Source organism: Glandiceps talaboti, chromosome 14 (genome assembly GCF_964340395.1).
Source record: "Glandiceps talaboti chromosome 14, keGlaTala1.1, whole genome shotgun sequence".
In the NCBI taxonomy this organism is placed as follows: Eukaryota; Metazoa; Hemichordata; class Enteropneusta; family Spengelidae; genus Glandiceps; species Glandiceps talaboti.
The window spans coordinates 4,961,677-4,984,472 of record NC_135562.1 but is presented as its reverse complement, the minus strand read 5'-3'; the positions used below and the strand labels follow the sequence as shown (position 1 = coordinate 4,984,472).

At 35.1% G+C, this 22,796-nt stretch overlaps 3 protein-coding genes across 5 annotated transcripts in view; 2 read left to right on the top strand and 1 right to left on the bottom strand.

Annotated features, from left to right (window-relative positions):
- The window catches only part of LOC144445448 (protein LTV1 homolog), a 59,632-nt gene extending 53,209 nt beyond the window's left edge, over positions 1–6,423 (bottom strand). For 2 of the 3 annotated variants that reach the window (XM_078134995.1, XM_078134996.1), the window contains exons 1-2: positions 5,527–5,736; positions 2,750–2,890 (exon numbers count right to left, since the gene is read on the bottom strand). In XM_078134995.1, the coding sequence (XP_077991121.1) occupies positions 2,750–2,890; positions 5,527–5,667 (282 nt within the window). In that variant the 5' untranslated portion in view covers positions 5,668–5,736. Of the gene's footprint in view, positions 1–2,749; positions 2,891–5,526; positions 5,737–6,362 lie in introns of those variants that run through there. The other variant, XM_078134997.1, reaches the window with a different exon arrangement.
- A 387-nt stretch (positions 6,424–6,810) lies between these two features.
- On the top strand, positions 6,811–14,918 carry LOC144445937 (voltage-gated purine nucleotide uniporter SLC17A9-like). Its single transcript, XM_078135580.1, has 9 exons — positions 6,811–7,021; positions 8,644–8,770; positions 9,595–9,814; positions 10,436–10,538; positions 10,892–11,143; positions 11,928–12,024; positions 12,149–12,271; positions 12,393–12,564; positions 13,263–14,918. Exons 1-9 carry the CDS (start codon positions 6,984–6,986, stop codon positions 13,430–13,432), a joined length of 1,302 nt encoding a protein of 433 aa, XP_077991706.1. The 5' UTR covers positions 6,811–6,983; the 3' UTR covers positions 13,433–14,918.
- A 4,209-nt stretch (positions 14,919–19,127) lies between these two features.
- On the top strand, positions 19,128–21,517 carry LOC144446051 (uncharacterized). Its single transcript, XM_078135741.1, has 3 exons — positions 19,128–19,301; positions 19,607–19,777; positions 20,931–21,517. The coding sequence occupies exons 1-3, from the start codon at positions 19,280–19,282 to the stop codon at positions 21,305–21,307; spliced, it is 570 nt and encodes a 189-aa protein (XP_077991867.1). The 5' UTR covers positions 19,128–19,279; the 3' UTR covers positions 21,308–21,517.
- The last annotated feature ends 1,279 nt before the right edge of the window (positions 21,518–22,796 follow it).

Below are 22,796 nucleotides of genomic sequence, written 5' to 3'. Positions count from 1 at the left end.
GCTAATCTTGACCTTTGATGACCTATTGTACCATACATGTACTATACAATCATATCAATCATCAACCAATGTTATCCAATATCTCACACAACAGTATATTAGGAGTATAATCACAAACAGAAACAAGTAGATTTTACCAAAGTTTGGGAATTTCAGGGGAAATCAGGCGTACATGTTTGTTTACTTGTCGGCTCTATGGCACTTCTATAATTGTTTCCTTTGCATTTACATTGTAAGTTGTCTCTGTGAGTTAAGAACATCTCAAAAATGAAACACCAAGGTATCTTCATTTGTACTATAACTTATCACAAACTCATGAAATGGCTAATGCCAAGTATGATCCCCTTGTATCCTGAACTTGACCTATGATACAAAATATGTAAAGTCTATGTGTTAAACATTATCACATGCATGGTATCATAATACAAGCTATATCCAGACTTGTCTTGGCTTAAGTACTGCCGCAACCAATCTGATAGTTTCTTGAGATAGCAAAACCAAGACAAGTCGCTGGGCTATCATGACAGTACAGGTACAGCCCCCAGGAGTACAGTTTCCTTTATACATACAAATGTATTAATCAAGGAAACAGTGTAATATACAACGAACTTGACCTTTTCACATCACCATAAATCATTTGAAACCGAGACTAATAGGAAAAGCCTTCACAGTTGGCCACTAAGCTTTTAATAGGAACTGTAAACCTTCAAGGTCAAGTACAAAATAAGTCTTTATACCGTGTACAATACATACAAGATTTACTTCACATGTTTAAACTTTTTTTTTAATACTTCTACTTCTAAACATGTATTCTCTGTTTGAACTTGAGAAAACCAAGCACCGGAAACCGAATCTCTACACAAACACGGAAACCTTGTGAATCCATTGCTGAAGGAGTGAGAACAGAACCATAGCATTGCCCAAAGACCTTCCACCAATGTTGGCAGAGGGTCTATGCATTACCCTGAGGTGGTAAAATGCCCTAATTATTAAACATATAGTAAATATGGTAATGATGGATGCCGATGGTTAAGGCATGAGAAGGTAAATAAATGAAATATCAGATGCAAAGGACCTCAGGTAGATTTTACTATTCCAGACCAGAATAATTACTGATATCTAAGCTGATATAATATAAGTCTTGAATCCAGGCCATTGGGGATTTTGAAATTTTGACTGATGGGAAAACGGAAATAAATTCAAAACCCCATCAGCATGGATTTTAGGCCAATAAAGTTATGAGTATTCAGAAACTCATCAGTGACAATACTATGTTTTGAACATCACTCAGAATCTCCTCTCAAAACCCTTCATCATTGGTGATCTAGATTAGCTTGAATTCAAGGTGCTGTGTATCCGGGAGTAAAAATCAGACAGAATTGTGGGATATTCAGTTAACTGTGTGAATATTTATCAAAAACATCTTTGCTTTAAATGTTCCAACAAATAAAGATTTGTTTTTCCTTTTTATAATCAGATGTGAAATGAAAAACAAAACATAACAGGAAAGACTTTGTAAACATAGACACACATATGTGCTAATTAAAATGATGGGCAAACATTGGGTTTGTAATAAGTGGTCTTGTGTGGTCAGTAACCAGTTGTCAACTACACTGTAAATTTGCAATCAAACATCAATGTTTTAATATTTACATTCACTCCCATATTATTTACAATATAAAACTCATACAACAGTATTTGAAGAAGTGATTAGGGTTTTACAGTTGGCTGCTTTCTGTAGCAAAGACTATCTGCAGTTTTAGATTACAAAAACATTTGGGCAGTGTTTTTGTTATGAAGGGGCAGAAAGTACACATTGTCTGTCTGTCTGTATGTTTGTCTGTCTGTCTGTCTGTCTGCTCGCTCTTCTCACGGTATCCCCCTCACACACACACACACACTCTCTCTCTCTCTCTCCCTCCCTCCCTCCCTCCCCCCCCCCCCTCCCTCCCTCCCCTCCCTCCCTCCCCCCTCCCCCCTCCCTCCCTCCCTCCCTCCCTCCCTCTCTCCCTCCCTCCCTCCCTCCCCCTCCCTCCCTCTCCTCTCTCTCTCTCTCTCTCTCTCTCTCTCTCTCTCTCTCTCTCTCTCTCTCTCTCTCTCTCTCTCTCTCTCTCTCTCTCTCTCTCTCTCTCTCTCTCTCTCTCTCTCTCTCTCTCTCTCTCTCTCTCTCTCTCTCTCTCTCTCTCTCTCTCTCTCTCTCTCTCTCTCTCTCTCTCTCTCTCTCTCTCTCTCTCTCTCTCTCTCTCTCTGTTTTTTTTAATTGAGAGAGATGTGTTGACTATATATTTTCCACAAGTTTTCAGTAGGCTATAGAGTGATTCTAGAGAACAAAAATTTATAAATGTTCATCACAATAAACAGTGTTATTGCAAAATACTCTCAACCATCTAACATCATATTTTAGAGTAAACATACATGTAACAATTCCCATTGGATTAAACAGTGGGTTCTAAACTTAACCAGATGTAACCCTCTATCTATATCACCCATTACATGTAATTGTCAAACACAACACAACTCAGAGTCTCTTTGTCATGTGTAGTGTATAAGATTTCAGATGACTCAGACTATCTCCAGATGTATTCTGCAATGATGCAAAGAAACCCAGGCTGGTACAGGACACTGACTTCATTCGTACCAGCTGGTACTCACTCTATTTACAGGGTTTAATGACTTTTAATGACTTTGTTGTTTTGGTTCTAATGGATAAAACTGAAAGACTCAGTTATCAACAAAAGTTTCATCTTACCTCATCAGTAGTTTCTAATGGTCTGAGGACATGTTGAGAACTCTCCTCATCAGCTTGTAAAGGATCTCTTTGACTTCTGTGAACAAGTTGAAAGTTGGCTGCTTTCTTCTTGTCTATGAACTTCTTAGACTTTTTACCAGGCTGGAATGAATTAAGAAAAAGAAATATTACATGTTTTTAAACCAAATCACAATGTGCTTTTTTTTTAAACAAAAGTCAATCTTTGACTGACTTTTTACCAGGCTGGAATGAATTAGGAAAATGGATCAAAAACAAGTTCAAAACTGAAACACACTTTGCTTTTATTGAACAAAAGTGGACATATGAGTTGGACTTTTCACCCGGCTGGAATGAATGGGGAAAATATTAACTTTATATTCAAAACCAAAATACACTTTTACTTCTCAACAAAGTACATGTACATGTTGGACCTGGTTGGACTGACAGAGATGGAATGAAGTAGAGACAAATACATGTGTAAGTGAAACCAAGTTTTGGTTCAAAAGAAATCCTAGAATTGGAAAAATCATCTTTACAATAAAAGAAACAAAACAGGAAACAGTAGAAGTACGATATGTGGGTGTCTCTACATGTACGTGTCTGCACAGTGTACATGTACTTGTAGGGGGAAGTGTGCCCTCTAAAGCTAATTTGATGAATCACTCATAACAGCAATTTCTTGTGACCCATCATCATTTGGTGTTCGTTTTATCCACTACTATATGGATACTCACATGCTGTATGCGCTCTGATCCTATTTGATGCATCACTGATACAAAGCAAAATCTTGTCATAACCAAAATTTGGCCCTGGCCCTTAATCTTTACGATATGCGATGACCCAAATAAAAGTTTTTTATCATTGTGACCCACAGTATAAATGTTTGTCTAATATTTGAGGGACACAGGGTTGGGGGGGGGGGGTGTTAAATTATTTATTCATAAGTATACATGTACACATGTATATATTCAGAACCCTGGCGTACATGTTTTAACACATAGCTGATACAAATCTCTGAAGGTCACTTAGTGACACCTAGACTCTATCTAGAGGCAATAATTGACAACAAATAAAAGATTACAAAGTTGTAACCTTGCTCAAAGCCTAATATTTGGTATAACCAAACATTAAGGCACATTCAGTGCTACTTCATGTCACTTTGAATTCATCTTAAAAAATAAATGTCCTGAACTGTTAATGCACAGTTGGTTGCAAATATTTTCACAACTTGCTAAGCAGCTATTATTAAATTTGATAATAAGTGCAATATTCATTTCAGAACGCAAGCAATCTTGTAGACATCATGTGTCGTGGTTAGTGAATACAATTCATGGTTATGGGATTAATCATATTTGAAACTGTTTAGCATTATTATAACCAGACATATTACCGGTAAATACAATCAACAAATACAGGATTAAATGCCTGTGACCTGCTTGTGTTGTTCATGATTGTATAGCAAACTCTATGAGCCATATATCATTTCATTTCATACCCAGTGCTATTTTTCATTTGGCTGCCCCACCTGTTTAGAATTGAAAATACATGTGAACAGAGGTTACCACTTATCTGGCTTTGTGACTTTTTTTCACAGCTGTACACAGTTGTCTAAGAAAAGGAATACTTATCAAATGACAACAAAATTCTAGCAATTGATGTACATACACATTAACTGTGGATCGAACGGATTATTGAAAATGACAACACAATTCTAGCAATCACTCCTATATCATGTTTACTGGATTACTGAAAATGACAACGCAACTCTTGCAATAGCTAACTGTATATTGATCTACTGGATTATTTGCAGTACAACTTATCCCAGCTGTCAACAAAATACAAAACTGTCAAATTGACATTCATTCTCAGTATGAAAACTAAACACATGTACACTCAACTGAGAATCAAATGAGAAATGACCACAAGCAATTCTTGTACTTGCTATAGAATTGTAAATACTATATAGGTCTTAATACTCCACTGGATTATTTTGCATCTCAAAGCAGACAGAATATCCCAGCTGTCAATCAAATACATAACTGACAAATTTATTCATTTATTCTCATTATCAAAAATAAGTATGAACTTTTCAGCTGAGAATCAAATGGCAAATATTTGTACTATGGATCATCTACTGTGTAATCATAAAAAAATCAGAACTCAAACCAGACTGAACATCTCAGCTGTCAAATGAAATATCAAACTACTAAACAGAGCCATTCATTTGAGTAGCAAAAGCTATGTACATGTCAACTGAAAAAAAAGTAAGTGGGAGAATTGAAATAACATTTGTAGATGTCAAGACAATCTTTCTCATATATCAATTTAAGAGGATATACATGTACTTGTAGGTATTTATGACAAAATAATAAATTATACCAGGGTGTAGCTAATCTGTACAAATGTTTACAGGGTCACACATTTGAGTAAGACAACTAGGTACTAGTGTTCATTGTAATAATTTTTAAAAAAAAAAACACACACATATAAAAGTATATTAGTTGTGAATAAAAAAAAAGTTTAAAATTTCAAACCCTAAAATGTAAAGTTTATGCTAGAATGATAAGATATCAAAGGAATCACACAGAATAAAACTAACTTAACAGGATCAAAACAAAATACCATTTCAGTTGTCTGTAAATTCAGTTCAAATATTTTTAAGATAATATTTTTTTCCAATTGTTCCGACCGTTTGAAAGTAGTAACTGTAAAAGTTAGCAACTTCTATTAACTTCTGCCAAACTTTCAACCATCTACTAAAAAAACAACCATTATACCTTCTTTTTTCTGCTGTTTTCATTGATAACATTCTTCTTCTCCTCCACATCCTTAGATTTAGTCTTTTTGTTCGCATGATTGGTGTTCGACTTCAAATTGTCTTGGTTTCCGATGACAGACTGTGACTCGTTTGCACCCATTTTGAAATTTCCGTTACTCCAGAGAACAGTTGATGAAATAATTCAAACCCAACCAAGTACATGTGTGCAATACCAATGATGTACTCTTTCACTTTAAATTGTTCAAGAGGTTGGGGTTCGGTTTTTGTCTCATCTCATTTGCATAGGGGCACTTTGTATGACGATTACCCTTATCAGCCAACCAGATCTCAGTAGGGTCACCTCAGAGGACGTAGTGTGACCTGACCACAACCCTGACCCATTAGCACTGACACGGTTACTATTGTTATTTTAATATGTCCATTATATTTTTTTTGACTTTACGTGTTAATCACGGAGCAACGAAATCCTCTCTCTTCGACAAAAGAAGTCAGTCAAAATAAACACCAGCCGTTGAAATGTTTAAACAGTGGGCGAGGCAAAAATTGTTTCAATTACAGAAGCAAGTGTCGTAGTACAGTTTCGAAATGACGACATAACATACGACTCACGTTGTCTCAGTGGGTTACATTTTACGAAATGTTGTACGACAGGATATCGGAATGAGCACGATACCTACACACAGATGGCGAAATCCGGCCGATCGCCTTCCTCACAACGCTGGCACGTGTTACTGTGTTTACACCTAACGGAACGCCACACTCCAAAAAACCCCGGAAACATTAATGTTTACCGCTATACCCTTACATATATCGTAAAAATATGTATTAACTTACCATTTTACAATAGAAATTTACCCGTTGTTTCTGTCTTGGTTTTCAAGGTCGACTTTCGAACTAGTGACTCACTTTGAGTTTGAGGGATTGCCTGCTACTTCCTGTGGAACCCCCAACACGGGTGAAATTCGATACGGTAAATTTTGATACTAATTTGTGACGATTTTGAGGTGAATCAACCAGGAAATATGTAAATCATTAATAATAAATATACCAAAAGTTCAATCGGATTTGCAATTTCTTTTCTTTGCTTTATCCAAAAAGGAACTTTTGTACTTTTGTAATATCTAACGTTGAGGGCGATATTAGTAAAACATTGTCTCTCTTAGGGGACCTTGACCCGTCAATTTGACCTTGTTGAAACGTACTGCTGTGTACTGTTATGACGATGTGAAATGCAAGTTTGTGGGAATGTAAAACCAGTGCATACTTGTGTGAGCCGAGAATATAGAGATCTAGTTGAACGGAATGTCGATATGTAGAAAAGTAGCGAAGAACTAAACCGTGAGTTTGTGTTGAGCGACTGATACTGGTTGCAGACGACGTGGCATTTTGTGCTCGTCTGCTAATGTATTATTATAATATTAAAGGGAACACGTCAGCGACCGAATAAATCACAACATGCCGTCCACAGAACCGGAAGAGAAACAGTGGCAAAGGTAAATGGATCTGATCATCCCCAAGGGATAATATTTGTTCGAACGAGCGTAGAAATTGTAGAAACTAGGTCTTTGCTTCGAATAATGTCAAGGGCGTGAGGTAGCTGCAATAATGATTTGTACTAGCATTCGTTGTGGTTTCGAGAGATTTTTGTTGTGTTTTTTAGTCTTTTTTGGTTCTGATGTTCAACTGCTTGTTTCCCAGTTGAACATCAGGACGGAAAAAAGACTTAGAAACAGAAAAACAACAACTTAAATCCCCGACGACTGCTACAATTATTGCAACTATGGCGTGACCTAGAACAGAAGTGTGACTCAAGCACTTCGACAAGAGATATCCTTCTAATTCTTGGCTACGCTACATCACGTGACAGTGGTAACACTGCTATTTCCCCTTTCTGATACATGCAAACTCTGAGATGTAAATTAGAATAAATCTCTTCAGTAATTGTTTATAATGTTACTAATATTGTTTATGTATTTACTATACCATTTACCATCTATTAATGTGTTCATCCATTATCAATTTTGTGTGTTTATTATGTTGGGTTGTTGATCAACAACAAACTAATTTTCGCAAAAACATAGTTTTGATTTTGTTGGTTGGTTCCGTTAACTCCTCATCTGTGAATGTACACATTCATTAATTGTATTCATTGTTTCTTTTTTGAGTGTTTAGGAGTGCTGTTCATCCAAAAAAAATTACACATATCACGATATAATATATATATTGTTGGTCAATTATTTTCATTCTCACAATAGTGATAAAACCTAGACCTGTTTGCAGACGGAGTACGTTTACACTGGACTAGATTCTGACTATGTTACACTGGACTAGATTCTGACTATGTTACACTGGACTAGATTCTGACTATGTTACACTGGACTAGATTCTGACTATGTTACACTGGACTAGATTCTGACTATGTTACACTGGACTAGATTCTGACTATGTTACACTGGACTAGATTCTGACTATGTCTGTTAAACACTGAGGAAAGTAAAGGGACAATTTCAGAATAGAGTCTCAACTTACTCCATCTGCAGTCAGGACTGTGATAAAACTATCACACAGTGCTAGTTTATATATACAAACCAAAATTTATCCCCAGGAAATCGGGTTGTCGGTGACCGTGTGGTTAAACCCCCTGCCTCTTACCACTGCGGTTGGGGCTCCAACCCATTCAGGGTTTGAGTAAAATTTACAATGCTGTAAGTAAGAAAAGTGTCGTTCAGTTTTGACTGTACCAAACAACGCAGGTTTTCCTAGGGTACTCCGGTTTCCTCCAGCATTAACACTGAGCCCATGAGGGATGGCCCTCATTGGACTTCTTGGGAGACAAGTGTTGATATACTTTAAGAACAATCCAGTGTAAATAAAGATTATTATTTATGTAACATGATTATGTATTTGTATTTGTTGAATATTCATTGCGTTCATTTCAAGTGGGTTTTTTAGTGACTTTGATCATGTGATCATAAATACTTTGATTTGAACTTGTAATTTTTCATTAAATTTTTTTACATTAATTGTTTATGAATAATTGACAAATAATAGATTTATATATGTAATTACCGTTTGAGTTTAATTTAATTCTTGTTTTTCATAAATCATATTACAGGGATGAAAGACGTGTATGGGCAGTGGCTTTGTTTACTGGAACTATGTTGAACTTTGCCTGCAGAAATTGTATGCCACTTTCAGCCGTGGAAATATCACAAGAACTAGATCTGGACAAAAGAGAAATTGTAAATATGTCAAAATGTTTTATTACAGACTGAGACACCGTCACACACAGTCATATACACATACACTTGTATACATGCATGAATGCAAGCACATACATGTATATGTACATGTACCTTCCCCCATACAATTACATTCACGTATACATACATACATACATACATACATACATACATACATTCATACATTCATACATACATACATACATACATACATACATACATACATACATACATACATACATACATACATACATACATACATACATACATACATACATACATTCATACATTCATACATACATACATACATACATACATACATACATACATACATACATACATACATACATACATACATTTTTTCAGTAATTCGAAAGTATTTTTTTACTGCTCCTATGCAGTGCTATGTATATTTATTCATTTATTCTACACTTAAATGTGTAGTGTTACTGTAATAGTGCTATGCATTTGCTCAATAGAAATTTCATTTTGAGAAACATATAGCCACTATGGAACAATAGATTTTAATTGCAACATTTCATTCTGTCTACTGTGGCCTTGATCAAATGTCGCCATCATTTCACAGCTGTTGTAAAGTGGTGTCATTTCATAGTCTACATGATTCTTGGAGCCATGAATTATATATACATTTTCATCATACACTGAAATGTGTGAATGCCTCTGTTTTTCTCAGGGCTGTTCATCACCTTCAATTGTTTTATATTATTAATTGTACAGGGTCTTAACACCTTAAATACAATATTTCTTCAGATAAGGTGCCTGTATAATCCTCTCAAACCATTATTATCTTATTTATCTTACAGGGTCTGATTTTGTCATGTTTCTATTGGGGTTATGCTTCAACTCAGATATTTTCAGGCTGGCTAAGTGACAGAGTAGGCGGAGACCATGTTCTTTCCATAGCAACTCTAGGCTGGGGTTCTCTAACTGTAGTCTTTCCATATCTGGTTCACGTTTTTGATACTAAAAGTTCACAAATCAAATTTTTGGTATTTATGAGAGTACTATTTGCAGCACTACAAGGTAAGAAATCATCTTGATTTTTTAAAATGAAGATTGAGATTATTCAATCAATCAATCAATCAATCAATCACTGAGTCAGTCAGTCAGTCAGTCAGTCAGTCAGTCAGTCAGTCAGTCAGTCAGTCAGCCAGTCAGCCAGTCAGTCAGTCAGTCAGTCAGTCAGTCAGTCAGCCAGTCAGTCAATTAGTCATTCAGTTAGTCAGTCAGTCAGTCAGTCAGTCAGACAGACAGTCAGTCAGTCAGTCAGTCAGTCAGTCAGTCAGCCAGTCAGTCAGTCAATTAGTCATTCAGTTAGTCAGTCAGGCAGTCAGACAGACAGTCAGTCAGACAGTCAGTCAGTCAGTCAGTCAGTCACAGTCAGTCAGTCAGTCAGTCAGTCAGTCAGTCAGTCAGTCAGTCAATTAGTCATTCACTTAGTCATTCAGTCAGTCAGTCAGACAATCAATCATCCAATATTAATGCTACTATCAATCAGTCACTATCGTTATGGCATACTTCATAGTATATATCACCTAGCTTGTCACTTTATACAAAATTTAAAAACCTTTTAGCTACAAATCTGTTGTTAGAATGTTGTAATTGTACTAATATCATCCTCCCAATCACCCTTTCTTCTATAAGCATTCCATTATCCTGCCCTTGCCAGTTTACTTGCCAAAAGAATACAGGAAAAGAATGGAAAATCAAGGATATATACCACTATCATGTCAGGGACATCAGCAGGGTAAGATATCAAACGTTTCTTGCTTCCACATTAGATACAAAAATATTTTTTTGTCAACTCGCTGTAACTGGGGTATTATTTATTTTAGATCAGACAACTTAAATAACATATTAACTTAAAATTGTTAAAATACCAATAATTAGACATTGCACATGTTAATTTAGAGTTGATTGTATCCTAAAGTACCAACAATACATTGAGTGCGATGATTTTGGGTGTGGACCCAAAAATCAGTTTGATAATGATTTGAGTTTATTTTAACATATTATGCGTACAGCTACTAATTAACTATTTTAACAATTTTCAGTGTTATCGTAGGCTAATACAACAAGAAATTTGTTTATATTTTCCAGGAATGTGTTATCTGGAAGTGTTGGTTCACTACTACTTTCCAGATATGGCTGGCCATGTGTGTTTTATACATTTGGTACACTGAGTGTACTCTGGGCTTTATTTGTAAGATATTTTATGATTCAGGAAATAAGTAATGTATCAAAATCTGTTGAAAAGCTACACAATGGGACGGGATCCCACAAAGTGGACATAAACAAAGTATCAAAAGGAGAAGTTCCTTGGCGAATTTTATGTACTCATTCAGCATTTTGGTAAGTCAAATTCAAATCAGTATTATCTGTAACCAATTTCAGAGTTTTCTAGAGATGTCTGTGATCAGAATGTCGGTTTATCAATGGTGTGTGTGTGTGTGTGTGTGTGTATGAGTGTGTGTGTGTGTGTGTGTGTGTGTGTGTGTGTGCATGTGTGTGTACGTGTATGCGTGTATGCATGCATGTGTGTGTGTGTGTGTGTTTGCTGTGTGCTAGTACATGTATATAGGGCCATATATGTCTGTGAACTACGTAACTTTATAGTAGTTTCGCACCTTCAATGATTGTCCACAGTAATAAAAATAATGTTATAATCTCAGGCATCTTTAGAAAACTCTGAAATCAGTTGCATTTTTAGGCTCACATTTTTATGTGTACCAGAGACAAAAAATATTCAAAGAAGATATTATCAAGTAATATATCTATTGAGAGCCACAGAAAAAGTTTAATCTTAACTAGTCAAGTCTGACCCTGAAAAAATGAAAAAAAAAAAATATATATATATACACAAATGCATAACAATAAATGCAATAAATATATCTAAACAATTATGAACAATTATTATGACTGTTAGGCATAAAATAATAATTGTGTGTGTCCGACTTGGTCACAGAAAGTAAGGTAGGTAGGTTAGGATTTTGTTTTATTATTATTTTTGTTGTTTTTATTTTTGAAAAATATTACTATGAGTTTAAGCTAGGGTCAGTCAGGTTATCGGAAACACACCATTTGTTTTATTTAGCCTTTATCATATTTAATCATTTTTATATTTCTATTTGAACAGGGCAATGATTTTAAGTCGATTCTGTTTGAATTATGTCTTCAATTTAATATTTTCATGGCTGCCAACTTATTTTACTGAAAAATTTCCAGATGAAAAAGTAAGACAAATTCATTTATTCTTTCATATTATGATACATATTTTTATTTTTGAAATTTCATTTATTTTCATTAGTTTCATCTCACAGTCGATCTTAATGTTCTTTCTATCTTTAATATTTTCAGGGTTATGTTTTTAATGTGATACCATGGTTACTATGTGTGCCATCATCAATACTCTCTGGATTCATAGCAGACCAAATCATGTCAGCTGGTTATTCAGTGACACTGGCTAGAAAAGTTTTACATGTAAGTATGATAAAAAAATCAATTTAATACACAAACTCAGTGAGGTATGTGACAACAACATGTGTTAACTACTGGACTTTGTTTCTAACTGTCTTTGTTGTGACCTTTTTCTATATTGCAGACAGCGGAGTGTGTTGGTGTTATCATGTGCCTTTTATCTTTGAGTTCAGTCACTAGTTACTCAGGGTCCGTAGCACTTGCTACCTTAACTTTAGTCTTCCAGTCACTAGGGGGCGCTGGTCTTTTTTCAAACCCACAAGACTTAGCACCAAACTATGCTGGTACAGTGTTTGGTAAGTGTTGCACAGATCATATACATAGATGCTAGGACGGGATATATTGAAATATATGGTCAGACATCCTGTGTCTAAATAAACGATTTCAAAGAGCTGATGTATTGACAAATATCCTTCATGTTATAAAGTTGGTCCACAGTTTATGTAAAATTGACAAATCAAAAGTATGATGCATTTCCACACTTCCAACATGCTATGTGAAGTGTTATCATATATCCAGTAATGATTCCAATGCAGTTCAATGGAGAGCAGGTGCCTCGAACCCAGGCAATAATTTTCTGTTTCAAGACCAAGCAGACTTTGCCCAAATATGGCAAATGGTGCACCCATCGATATGCATTCACCCAGTGATTTGGCTTTGTTAATTTCATCACTATTTTGACATTTGTGCTAATAAAATAATATTTCAGTGCCAATTTATCTGATTATGTGATTCAAATGATGTTTCCGTGCCACTACATGGGGTATATGATAAAACCTTTATGGTCTAGATATGGGTTTTGCAGACCTCGGTAGTACTGCTTACAGGCCCTGCTAAAGTCCGGCCCTTCCGCTGTACAACCTCGGTCCGCAAAATCCATATCCAGGCCGTAAAGATTATTATTAATCTAATAATACCAATATACTTTTCCTGTTTGTAATAAGTTGCACTTGTTAATGCTTGTTTGTTGCTGGTTGTATCTACATACTTACAGGTCTTATGAATACAGCAGGGGCTATACCTGGATTTATTGGTGTGTATGTAGCCGGACACATGTTGGAATATTTTCACAGCTGGTCAGCTGTCTTTGAATCTACTGCCGCTGCTTCCTTTACTGGATTGATGATATTCATTGTGTTTGGAAGCGGAAAGAAGATTATATGAAGATTATTCACAAAAAAGTAACCATCCAGAATTTACAGACTACACTCTCAAAACAAAGATTACCTAAGGCAGTATTTTTCTAAAGGAAGGCAGTCATCCAAAGTATCACAAGGAGAAAAAACCAAGAGACATGAAACACTTAAAGGCCAGGGTTTCAATCCCAGCATATTCTTGCATTAGGGTGATCCTAATTTTTTATATATTTTTTTTTTCATTACTTTTTCATAGCAACAATAAGTTGGTCTGTCGATTTTTTTTTTAAAAAGTAAAAAAAAAAATTCATCTTCATGTTTCTCTGTCTCTTCTTTTCCTCCTCTATCTTCTTTTTATTGGTTTCCTGGTAACAAGCTCTTTCCCAGCTGGTCTACATGATTGGAATGATCTAGCATTGTCAAAAAAAATATTCCAATCTCAACAAGTGCAGCTTTAAAACATAACAAAGTGAATCTTCTACATCAGCTTACAATAATTGTAAAACACTTTATGTAAAACTAAAAACTCAGGGCAGTAAACATTACAATTGACATTTTAGCAATATTTGAAAATCATCACATAGATTTGTATATGTGTCAAGGATTGATTTAAGAATATATAGGTTATTTATTCAATTTCTGGCATGTATGTAGAAGTATTTGTATTGGGATAAGCTTTATTAAATCAGATTTTGTTTCTTGACACTGAATTGGCAGCTATGAACTGGACAGCAGGGTTTATTAACCTTCTAATGTTTCTGTAACTCTAAACCCTAAATATAGAGTGTCAGTCTTTAAAGGGTTAAGTGTTATATGGAGGTAGGATGTAGTGGTCAGCTGCAAGTTACCTGTTTGAGCCTGGAAGTTGTCATTTGATTCTGAATGGTTGACATCCATTGGCAAGATTTGTACCACAACTGTGCCCGAGTCAATCCACATAAATGTTGACCTGTCTGGTGGCAAGAAGGTTGCTGTGTGAATAATTTAATGTTTATGTGCTCACAGAGGCTGTAATTGATTGCTCCTCAGGGAGCTGATATAAAGGGCTGATTTGCAGATCAAGGTTTCTGTCAGAGGTAATGATTGCACAAGCACTATTATCATAACATTCGTTGTGCAAAAACACTTCAACAATGTGTACTATACTAGGTAAATTATTATATTCCCATCATGTCTTTGAGAGTGTTTATCCGAGAATTGTTTATTGAAAAGTATATATGTTTTATCTCATATACTTGGCAGCTACATTTATATACTAGGCAGCTATTATCAGGATGTAAGCATTCCTTGAAAGTTTTTCAAAATCTTGGAATTTCAACAACTAAGAAGTCCCTTAGGAGAGTTTCAATGTAATTCTTGAAACCCATTGAAAATGATACTTATGAAAATATCAACTAAATGGTTAAATTTTGCCAATGCCCAACACTTGCAACAAACCAAATGGTATTCTCTTTTGAGATTTACAAATGTGACGCTACAGTTGGGCAAGGAAACACCTGAAAAATTACCCTCATTTTCCCCAAATTTAATTGACTTGCATGTAAGACTATATGGTAGACTTCTTATTTTTGTTTTAATGTTTCAAATTCTATTTTTGCTCCACTTTTTTGTTTTATTTTCAGGTTGATGACAAAATAAGTTCTATACTTTCAAACTAAATATTAAATGTTGTATATGTATATTGAATCAATGGCATTCAGAAACGGAGAAGGAATGTCAGTGTTTAGATCCGATTTATGCAGAGTATCTGAAAGATGTTTAGAGTTAGTTTCATAATGTATAACAACATCTTATGACCAGAAAGTACAAACAATTGATACTATATATTTCTTTGCAATAGAATTTAGCAAGATGTTGGTAGTCAGTCATCGAAATTACCGTTATATACAGTGGAAGAGGAAAACTTTTGCTCTTTGCCAAAATATTTGCCATATTCATGAAAATATGTAATTATGTATGTATGGATGAATGAATGGATGACTGCATATTGATATGTTTGTATGTATGTATGTATGTACCTAACATTTCTATGTCTCACCGATTTTTCCTTTGAAAAAGAATATTTATTCGAAACGTCGGATTTAACAGCTATTTATACGGACTGATTTATTAGTTCCATATGCATTTCTATGTATGTATGTATGTATGTATGTATGTATGTGTGTATGTATGTATGTATGTATGTATGTGTGTGTATGTATGTATGTATGTATGTATGTGTGTATGCATGTATGTATGTATGTGTGTGTGTGTGTGTGTGTGTGTGTATGCATGTATGTATGTATGCATATATGTATGTATGTATGAGTGTGCGCATGTGGGCATGCATGTATATATATAGTATATGTAATATGTATGTATGTATGTATATATGTATGTATGAGTGTGCGCATGTGGGCATGCATGTATATATATAGTATATGTAATATGTATGTATGTATGTATGTATGTGTGTGTGTATGTGTGTATGTATGTATGTATGTATGTATGTATATATGTATGTATGAGTGTGCGCATGTGGGCATGCATGTATATATATAGTATATGTAATATGTATGTATATATGTATGTATGTATGTATGTATGTATGTATGTATGTATGTATGTATGTATGTATGTGTGTATGTATGTATGTATGTATGTATGTATGTATGTATGTGTGTATGTATGTATGTATGTATGTATGTATGTATGTATGTATGTATGTATGTATGTATGTACGTGTGTGTGTGTGTGTGTATGTATGTATGTACGTGTGTGTGTGTGTGTATGTATGTATGTATAACATGATGTGACATGTCAATATCAATTGTGTACATACAAATAGTATAATGTAATTTGTTTTTGAATTAGGAACACGATATAATATTTTTCTAACTTAGACTGTATATTCTCAGCTCATGTTATAACAATTATGGTCAGATCGCAGCTGTGTTGTCATAGACCATTGAAATTGTTTCATTTATATTGTCAATAAAAAACTTAACAGGTAAATACTACTGACTCAAGTTTGTGTATGTGTGTGTGTATTAAGGGAGAGAGAGAGAGAGAGGGGGGCAATTTATAATAAATTATTGCATGGTGGTGTATGCAATTCATGCACATGAACTTGGTAATATTGACATGTGAACGCTTCTCTTTCAATGACATCACCAGTGAATTAGTGAACATTGTGTTAATGATGAATGGTTGGCATGTAAACCATGAATGTTTATAAATAAAATTCAAGAATCATCATGAAATGATTTTCCATAAATGTAATGAAAATTGATGATTTCAAATGCGGAAATGAATACGATGAGTTTGACAACCATTAATCAACAAGGTCAGATAAACTCAAACCGCTTGACATTTGACACAGATAGATGTGAAATAAATCAATATTAACAGCAAAATGTCACCTCTTTGATTTATGTGTACTAAGATCAGCAGGTGTGGCGTGGGGTTGTAGTTGCACGTAGGCACATCAAATTTCTGCATCTATTATCAACAAACACTGACATTCCCCACCTGTATATGATATCTGACAAGAACCCAAGTCATTCATTCATTAAAGACTCATTCTCAGCCAGTCTTAAATTTACTGTTTGTCACTTTGTATATTGCTTTCTAATAGAGTCAAAATCATTTAATTTGTATGTATACATATAATGGAAATATTGATTAACGTTCAGTATATGCAATTGTCATGAGGAGAGTCATGTTTTACAAAATGGGACAAAGGGGATGGTCACTTTTTACAAATGGAGAATGGGGGGAGGGTCATGTTTTACTTAAACAGAACATGTGTGATTTCCTCCACCACCACCCCCCCCCTTGTAAAATCTGAAGGCTCCCTTATTCCCGCGATTGCTTTGCATCACTGTTCGATGTCCTTGGTTGGACTCTGTCAAGGTGATCCTATTTTTGTTTACTGTTTCTTAGTACCCGACCGAACTAAATTTTCCAAATACACCCGCCTTAATATTTTGCGGAACAGCGCCCCCTCTGGCAAAAATTAGCAAGTATCTATACTGTGACAGTTGATGTCGAATTAATTGTTAATTCCCCCCATTACCACGAAAGAAATGATATTTATAAACTACAGGTATGATAGCTTTGATTCTTTAAGTTATGGATCCATGGCAAAAATAAATTACAGACTTACCAAGTTACCAAGACAACCAATAATGAGCAAATGTACAAAGGTTGTGCTTCCTGTCAATATGTGTGATATTTCACGAAAATGGAATGTCACAAAACTATAAGATAAATCGCCACTTTAGTTACAAAAGAGATTGTTTACTGTAGTGGGTGGGTGGATATACAACACATAATACACTTAGTACTTAAAATAACAGCCCAACAATTATTTCAATATATTAGGCATATGATGATAAAGTCATGACGGTATAAATGACCTTATATTTCAACATTATTATAGTCGTCTATTTTTAGTCAAATAACTTTTACACCAAAGCAGTGCATGTCCAAAATTTGACCTAAATTTGACCAATTTTATCAATACTTTTATGTTTAGTATATTACGTATTCTTACCTTTGTTTTATTGATGTTTTTAACAATTCGTAGGCACAACCCTAATAGGACATTACAATTGGTTTGGTTAATAATCTAATCTAATCTAATCTAATCTAATCTAATCAGATCTAATCAGATCTGATCTAAACTGATTCAATGCAATCTAATCGAATATAATATAATCGAATCTAAACGTTTTACCCTGAGGAGGCATGGTGTAGCATGAACTCATCACAGATCACAAATAATTACCTTGGAAAACGCCGTTAAACTCGTTTGATAGGTAAACTTGAATATATTATAGTGAGTCTATAGGCTGGGCTACGAAGTATATTACCAACTTCAATGATCAAATCAAGTACTGTGATGTACAACTAATTAATGAAGTCAGTGTCAGAATTAAAACAATGCGTTTTTTGTTTTGTTTTTGTTTTTGTTTTTGTTTTTTGTTTGTTTTGGGGTTGTTTTTTTTTTTTTTGTTTTTTTTTTTGGTTTTTTTTTTGGTTTTTTTTTTTTTTTTTTTTTTTTTTTGGGGGGGGGGGGGCTGACCTGAAATAAAGGTTTGTGATGTGGTCTGCCGATTGATTTGTGAATTTTACCGCAAGGAATTATGAATTCTTTCAATGATCTCGACATTTCTAATCTAAAACCTTCAAATCAGTCGTCTGATGATCGCAACAAGCGTGTAACCCTGAGTAACGACTCATTACATCATAATTCTTTTGAATTAAGTCTATAATGCTCTGCTACTAATATTTGCATCGAGCACTGTTCTCTCCAGCGAGACACTCATATTCACACACACACACACACACACACACACACACACACACACACACACACTCACACACACACACACACACACAGATATATATATATATATATATGAAATACATTGACTAAGTAGGCCCTATACATACTTTCTGGACGTGATTATTTACATCAAGAAGATAGACCTTTAATTATGATTAGATTGACACGTTAAGGTTGTCACTAATGTCAAAGTTTAAGGAGTTCTGAGAGTTCGTTTCCTAAAAACGGCATTGTAGAATTTTATGGCTCGTTTTTCAACACTATATTAAGAACACCCCGCCTTAGTTTCTATTGTCAATTGACAAAAAGCTTCTTTACATTACAGTTTGCAGAGCATCACTGCTCGTTGTCATATACACAGCAATGCATTGTATTGCGACAACGAAATGTATTCAACAGTCAGGCTAGCTGTTGTCTGCTGTCAAAGCGGTGTATTCAACAGACGAGTTGTTGATTGCTGTCATAGTGTAGTTACGTATAACTGAACTGTAGGCCTACAATTTAGATCATCGGTTGACGTGTGGCTATCGGTCAAATAACACCATGTCGTGGATAAGTCTTCCAGGTATGCTTACACTTGAGTGTATTTTAAGTTTTTGTAGGAATTTGCTGTAGTTGAAATAGATAAATCGTGTAGGGTCTATGGTGTAGTATTGTATTTTATTATGTGAATGGCGTCCATTTTTACCTAGTGAATCTAACCGAAAATATTATACATGCATTGCATTATCTTTGCATACCAAAATTATATATATATCTATATATTTTGCTCATTTATTTGTAACAGTCTATACTAAATTCTACCATAGTTACTGTATATCTATTCTTAACATTCAAATATTCGTTCTTTGTGTGTGTGTTTTTTTTCAGTAAAGAAGCCAGCCCCTGGTCTGACAAAAAGTGAAGCGTATGACCATTTCAATTTTGATTATCGGGGAATACAAAAAAATACAATAACCCTATTTCACCCAGTGAGATCTAAACGGGTAATGGAATTGGCTGAACAAAGTATAGCGGATGCTGAGACGATAGCCAGTCAAGGTTAGTATTTGTATATTGTGATATATACAGTGTGGTCTAGGTAACTAAGCGATAAATGGTACGCCATGTTGCTCATTAATATGTTTATGATCATAACACTAGTTGATGTGTGTTAAATCGTGCTGTGTGTATGAAGACGAAGTATGTACGTTTTATATTATATCTCCGTACTTCAAGTAATAATAATAATAATGTTTATTCACAAATATAATAATAATAAAATTAATCTTTAAAAAAAGATACATAAGGCTTATACAATAAATGGCAAAAGAGATCAAGAAATAGCAAAGCTAGTCAAGCTTGTATCCCCTTAATGACTAACAAACATACTTGTACTTGTAGATGCGTATATACGATGTTCAAGATTGCCATATAAACTATCACAAATAAGAAACATAAAAAATGGCAAAGCACAATAAACAACAATGGAACAGTACAATAAAATTGATACACATACAATCTCCACAGTCAGTTCACGAAAGAAACATAAAGTTATACATGACAAGTATTGATCATCACAAGTAGGTCTGTGACGTCATCCCTACTATTTATCTAATACATTGCCATAGTTTTATCTAAACACAGGGAATAGCATCGTGAACACAATGATACTGATGTTAAAGAATTTATTGTTGTCATGGATACAAATGTAATCAATGACTCGTCTTCAATTTTAATAGGGGTCATGGTGATTGGGAGCGAGATTGTCGCGTTATCAATGTGGATATAGTTGATTTGACTCCTTGCTTTCTGATCGCTTTTGTATGAAACAATTGTACTCATCAGCTTGACTAACTATATATATCCACACACACACACACACACACACACACACACACACACACACACACACACACACACTAAGCAGTTTCATTTGAACATATAGAATAAACAATAAAGTGTTTCTGGATAAGGCGTTTCGCTCAGGCTTTGCTGAGCTGCCTCAGTAGGTCAAATCAACCGTACTAATTATTGTGACAGGACAAACGCAATTAATAACTAGTATGATTGATTTGGCCTACTGGGGCAGCTCTGCAAAGCCTGAGCGAAACGTCTTGGCCAGAAACACTTTAATATATATATATATATATTTCATTGTGATGTTCCAATTTCACATACCACACAAAATAATACTATACCTATTACCTTACAGAAGACTTGTGTTGTGGTGCTTCTGAACATGTACAATCTGCTGTATTCCATGCTCTATGGATGTACCGTGTGACTCGTCAATTCGGTCCTGTATTAGCCAAAGACTTCGGTGATGCTTACGAAGTTACCCGGAGATCAGACGAACAGCTGGCCGAACGTCTGATGGACCTGTATAATAACTGGATGGGGAGGGTACTTGCAGAGGACCACGAGAACGTCTATCGGAACGATATTGAGGTTGTCCAACAAGCTTTGAGTGAAGATATTTTACAGTTATCACCCGATCCAGAATACAGCCGTGGTAGAATACAGACACAGGAAGAAATCGAAAAAATGAAACTATTTTCCCTTAAGTATGTCGATAAGCCAGAAATCTAGAAACTGTGGATGCAAAAAATCAAACCATCTTTCGAATGTTTTGACAAGACTGGGTTGTACAACACAGAATATATATATACATAGATCACATTATTTTTCTTTAATTACCCATTGGGTTCTAGAGTACAGAATGTATATTATCATTAGATGTGTATGAAGAATTCCTAGAAAGCTAGATTTATACGGTGGGGGGGAAGTGTTGTTGTTGTTGTTGTTGTTGTTGTTGTTGTTGTTGTTGTTGTTGTTGTTGTTGTTGTTGCATATCAAAGGGTGCCTGTAGTATTGAACATATTGGCGTATACTTAAGTATTGGTAGAGCTTAAACCTGGTATTCGGAAATAATATAAATTGATTCGGTAACATAAGCTACTTTATGTACAATGAATGTCTAGGAAACCCATATTGTAACTCTAAGTGAACGAATAATGCCATCAGACAATTTTTATGAATCGACATCAAATCACAATAACGTTTAGGTAACAGTTAATGTAAATATTGTCACCATAGATGAAAATAGAAACACATCGTTTTTTTCTAATGTTTTTGTTTGTTTGTTTGTTTGTTTGTTTGTTTGCCTGTCTGTCTGTCTGTCTGTCTGTCTGTCTGTCTGTCTGTCTGTCTGTCTGTCTGGCTGGCTGGTTGGCTGTCACCCAATGTTGATGGATATTTGTTTGTGAAAGTGACCCGTTTAGGCGGCACATATACATATATCTTTCTATAGGAGTATGGGGTGGGGGAGGGCTGGAGGGTAAATAAGTGTAAGTGTCGTGTGCCAGTGGGAAAGTGTTAAATTTCGATAGCAACGCATAACAATTCGGCTACCCAAGGTATATGTTGCTCGTAACCGTAGTATTTGGGATGCTCGAGCCGAAGGCCAGTGTATACAACGGTCATGAACACTAACCCTGGGGCTGGCAATGAAACGTGATACCTCATATCCTTAAGTGCCACATCGTATGATATTATTACACTGAACAATAGATGACTGGTTCTCCTGGTTAGTCGAGTTGCCAATTGAAAATGTTATCCAAATATTATCCCTGCCAAATCATATGATTGACAGAAAATTGGAAGACTGATATATATCACTGTCAGCAGCCACCCTCGTGAATCTACTGTGCTTGTGTTGTAGATAACTGTAGGCTTATAATCACAGTAAAAAATCTGTACGCTCTATTTACTTAGGCTTAACATTACTGAACGTTTGGAATTAACTTGTGAACAACTAGTTACTAGTTAACTACATAGACGTTCGATTTTTCTTCATAGACAACATCACAGCAAGTTACAGGACAACATTAAATCAGACAAGGCAACATCTCAGTGCACGCTTACCATTATGATTGTCATATTGGTTGTTTTTTTTAGAATGTCACATGTCACAGTTGTAGCCAATGATAGCGACAGTGAAGTGTGACAAGCTTAGCTCGATTGAGCAGCAATCAAATCATTACTACTAATAAGTCACCCATTCATGGTAAAGGCAACA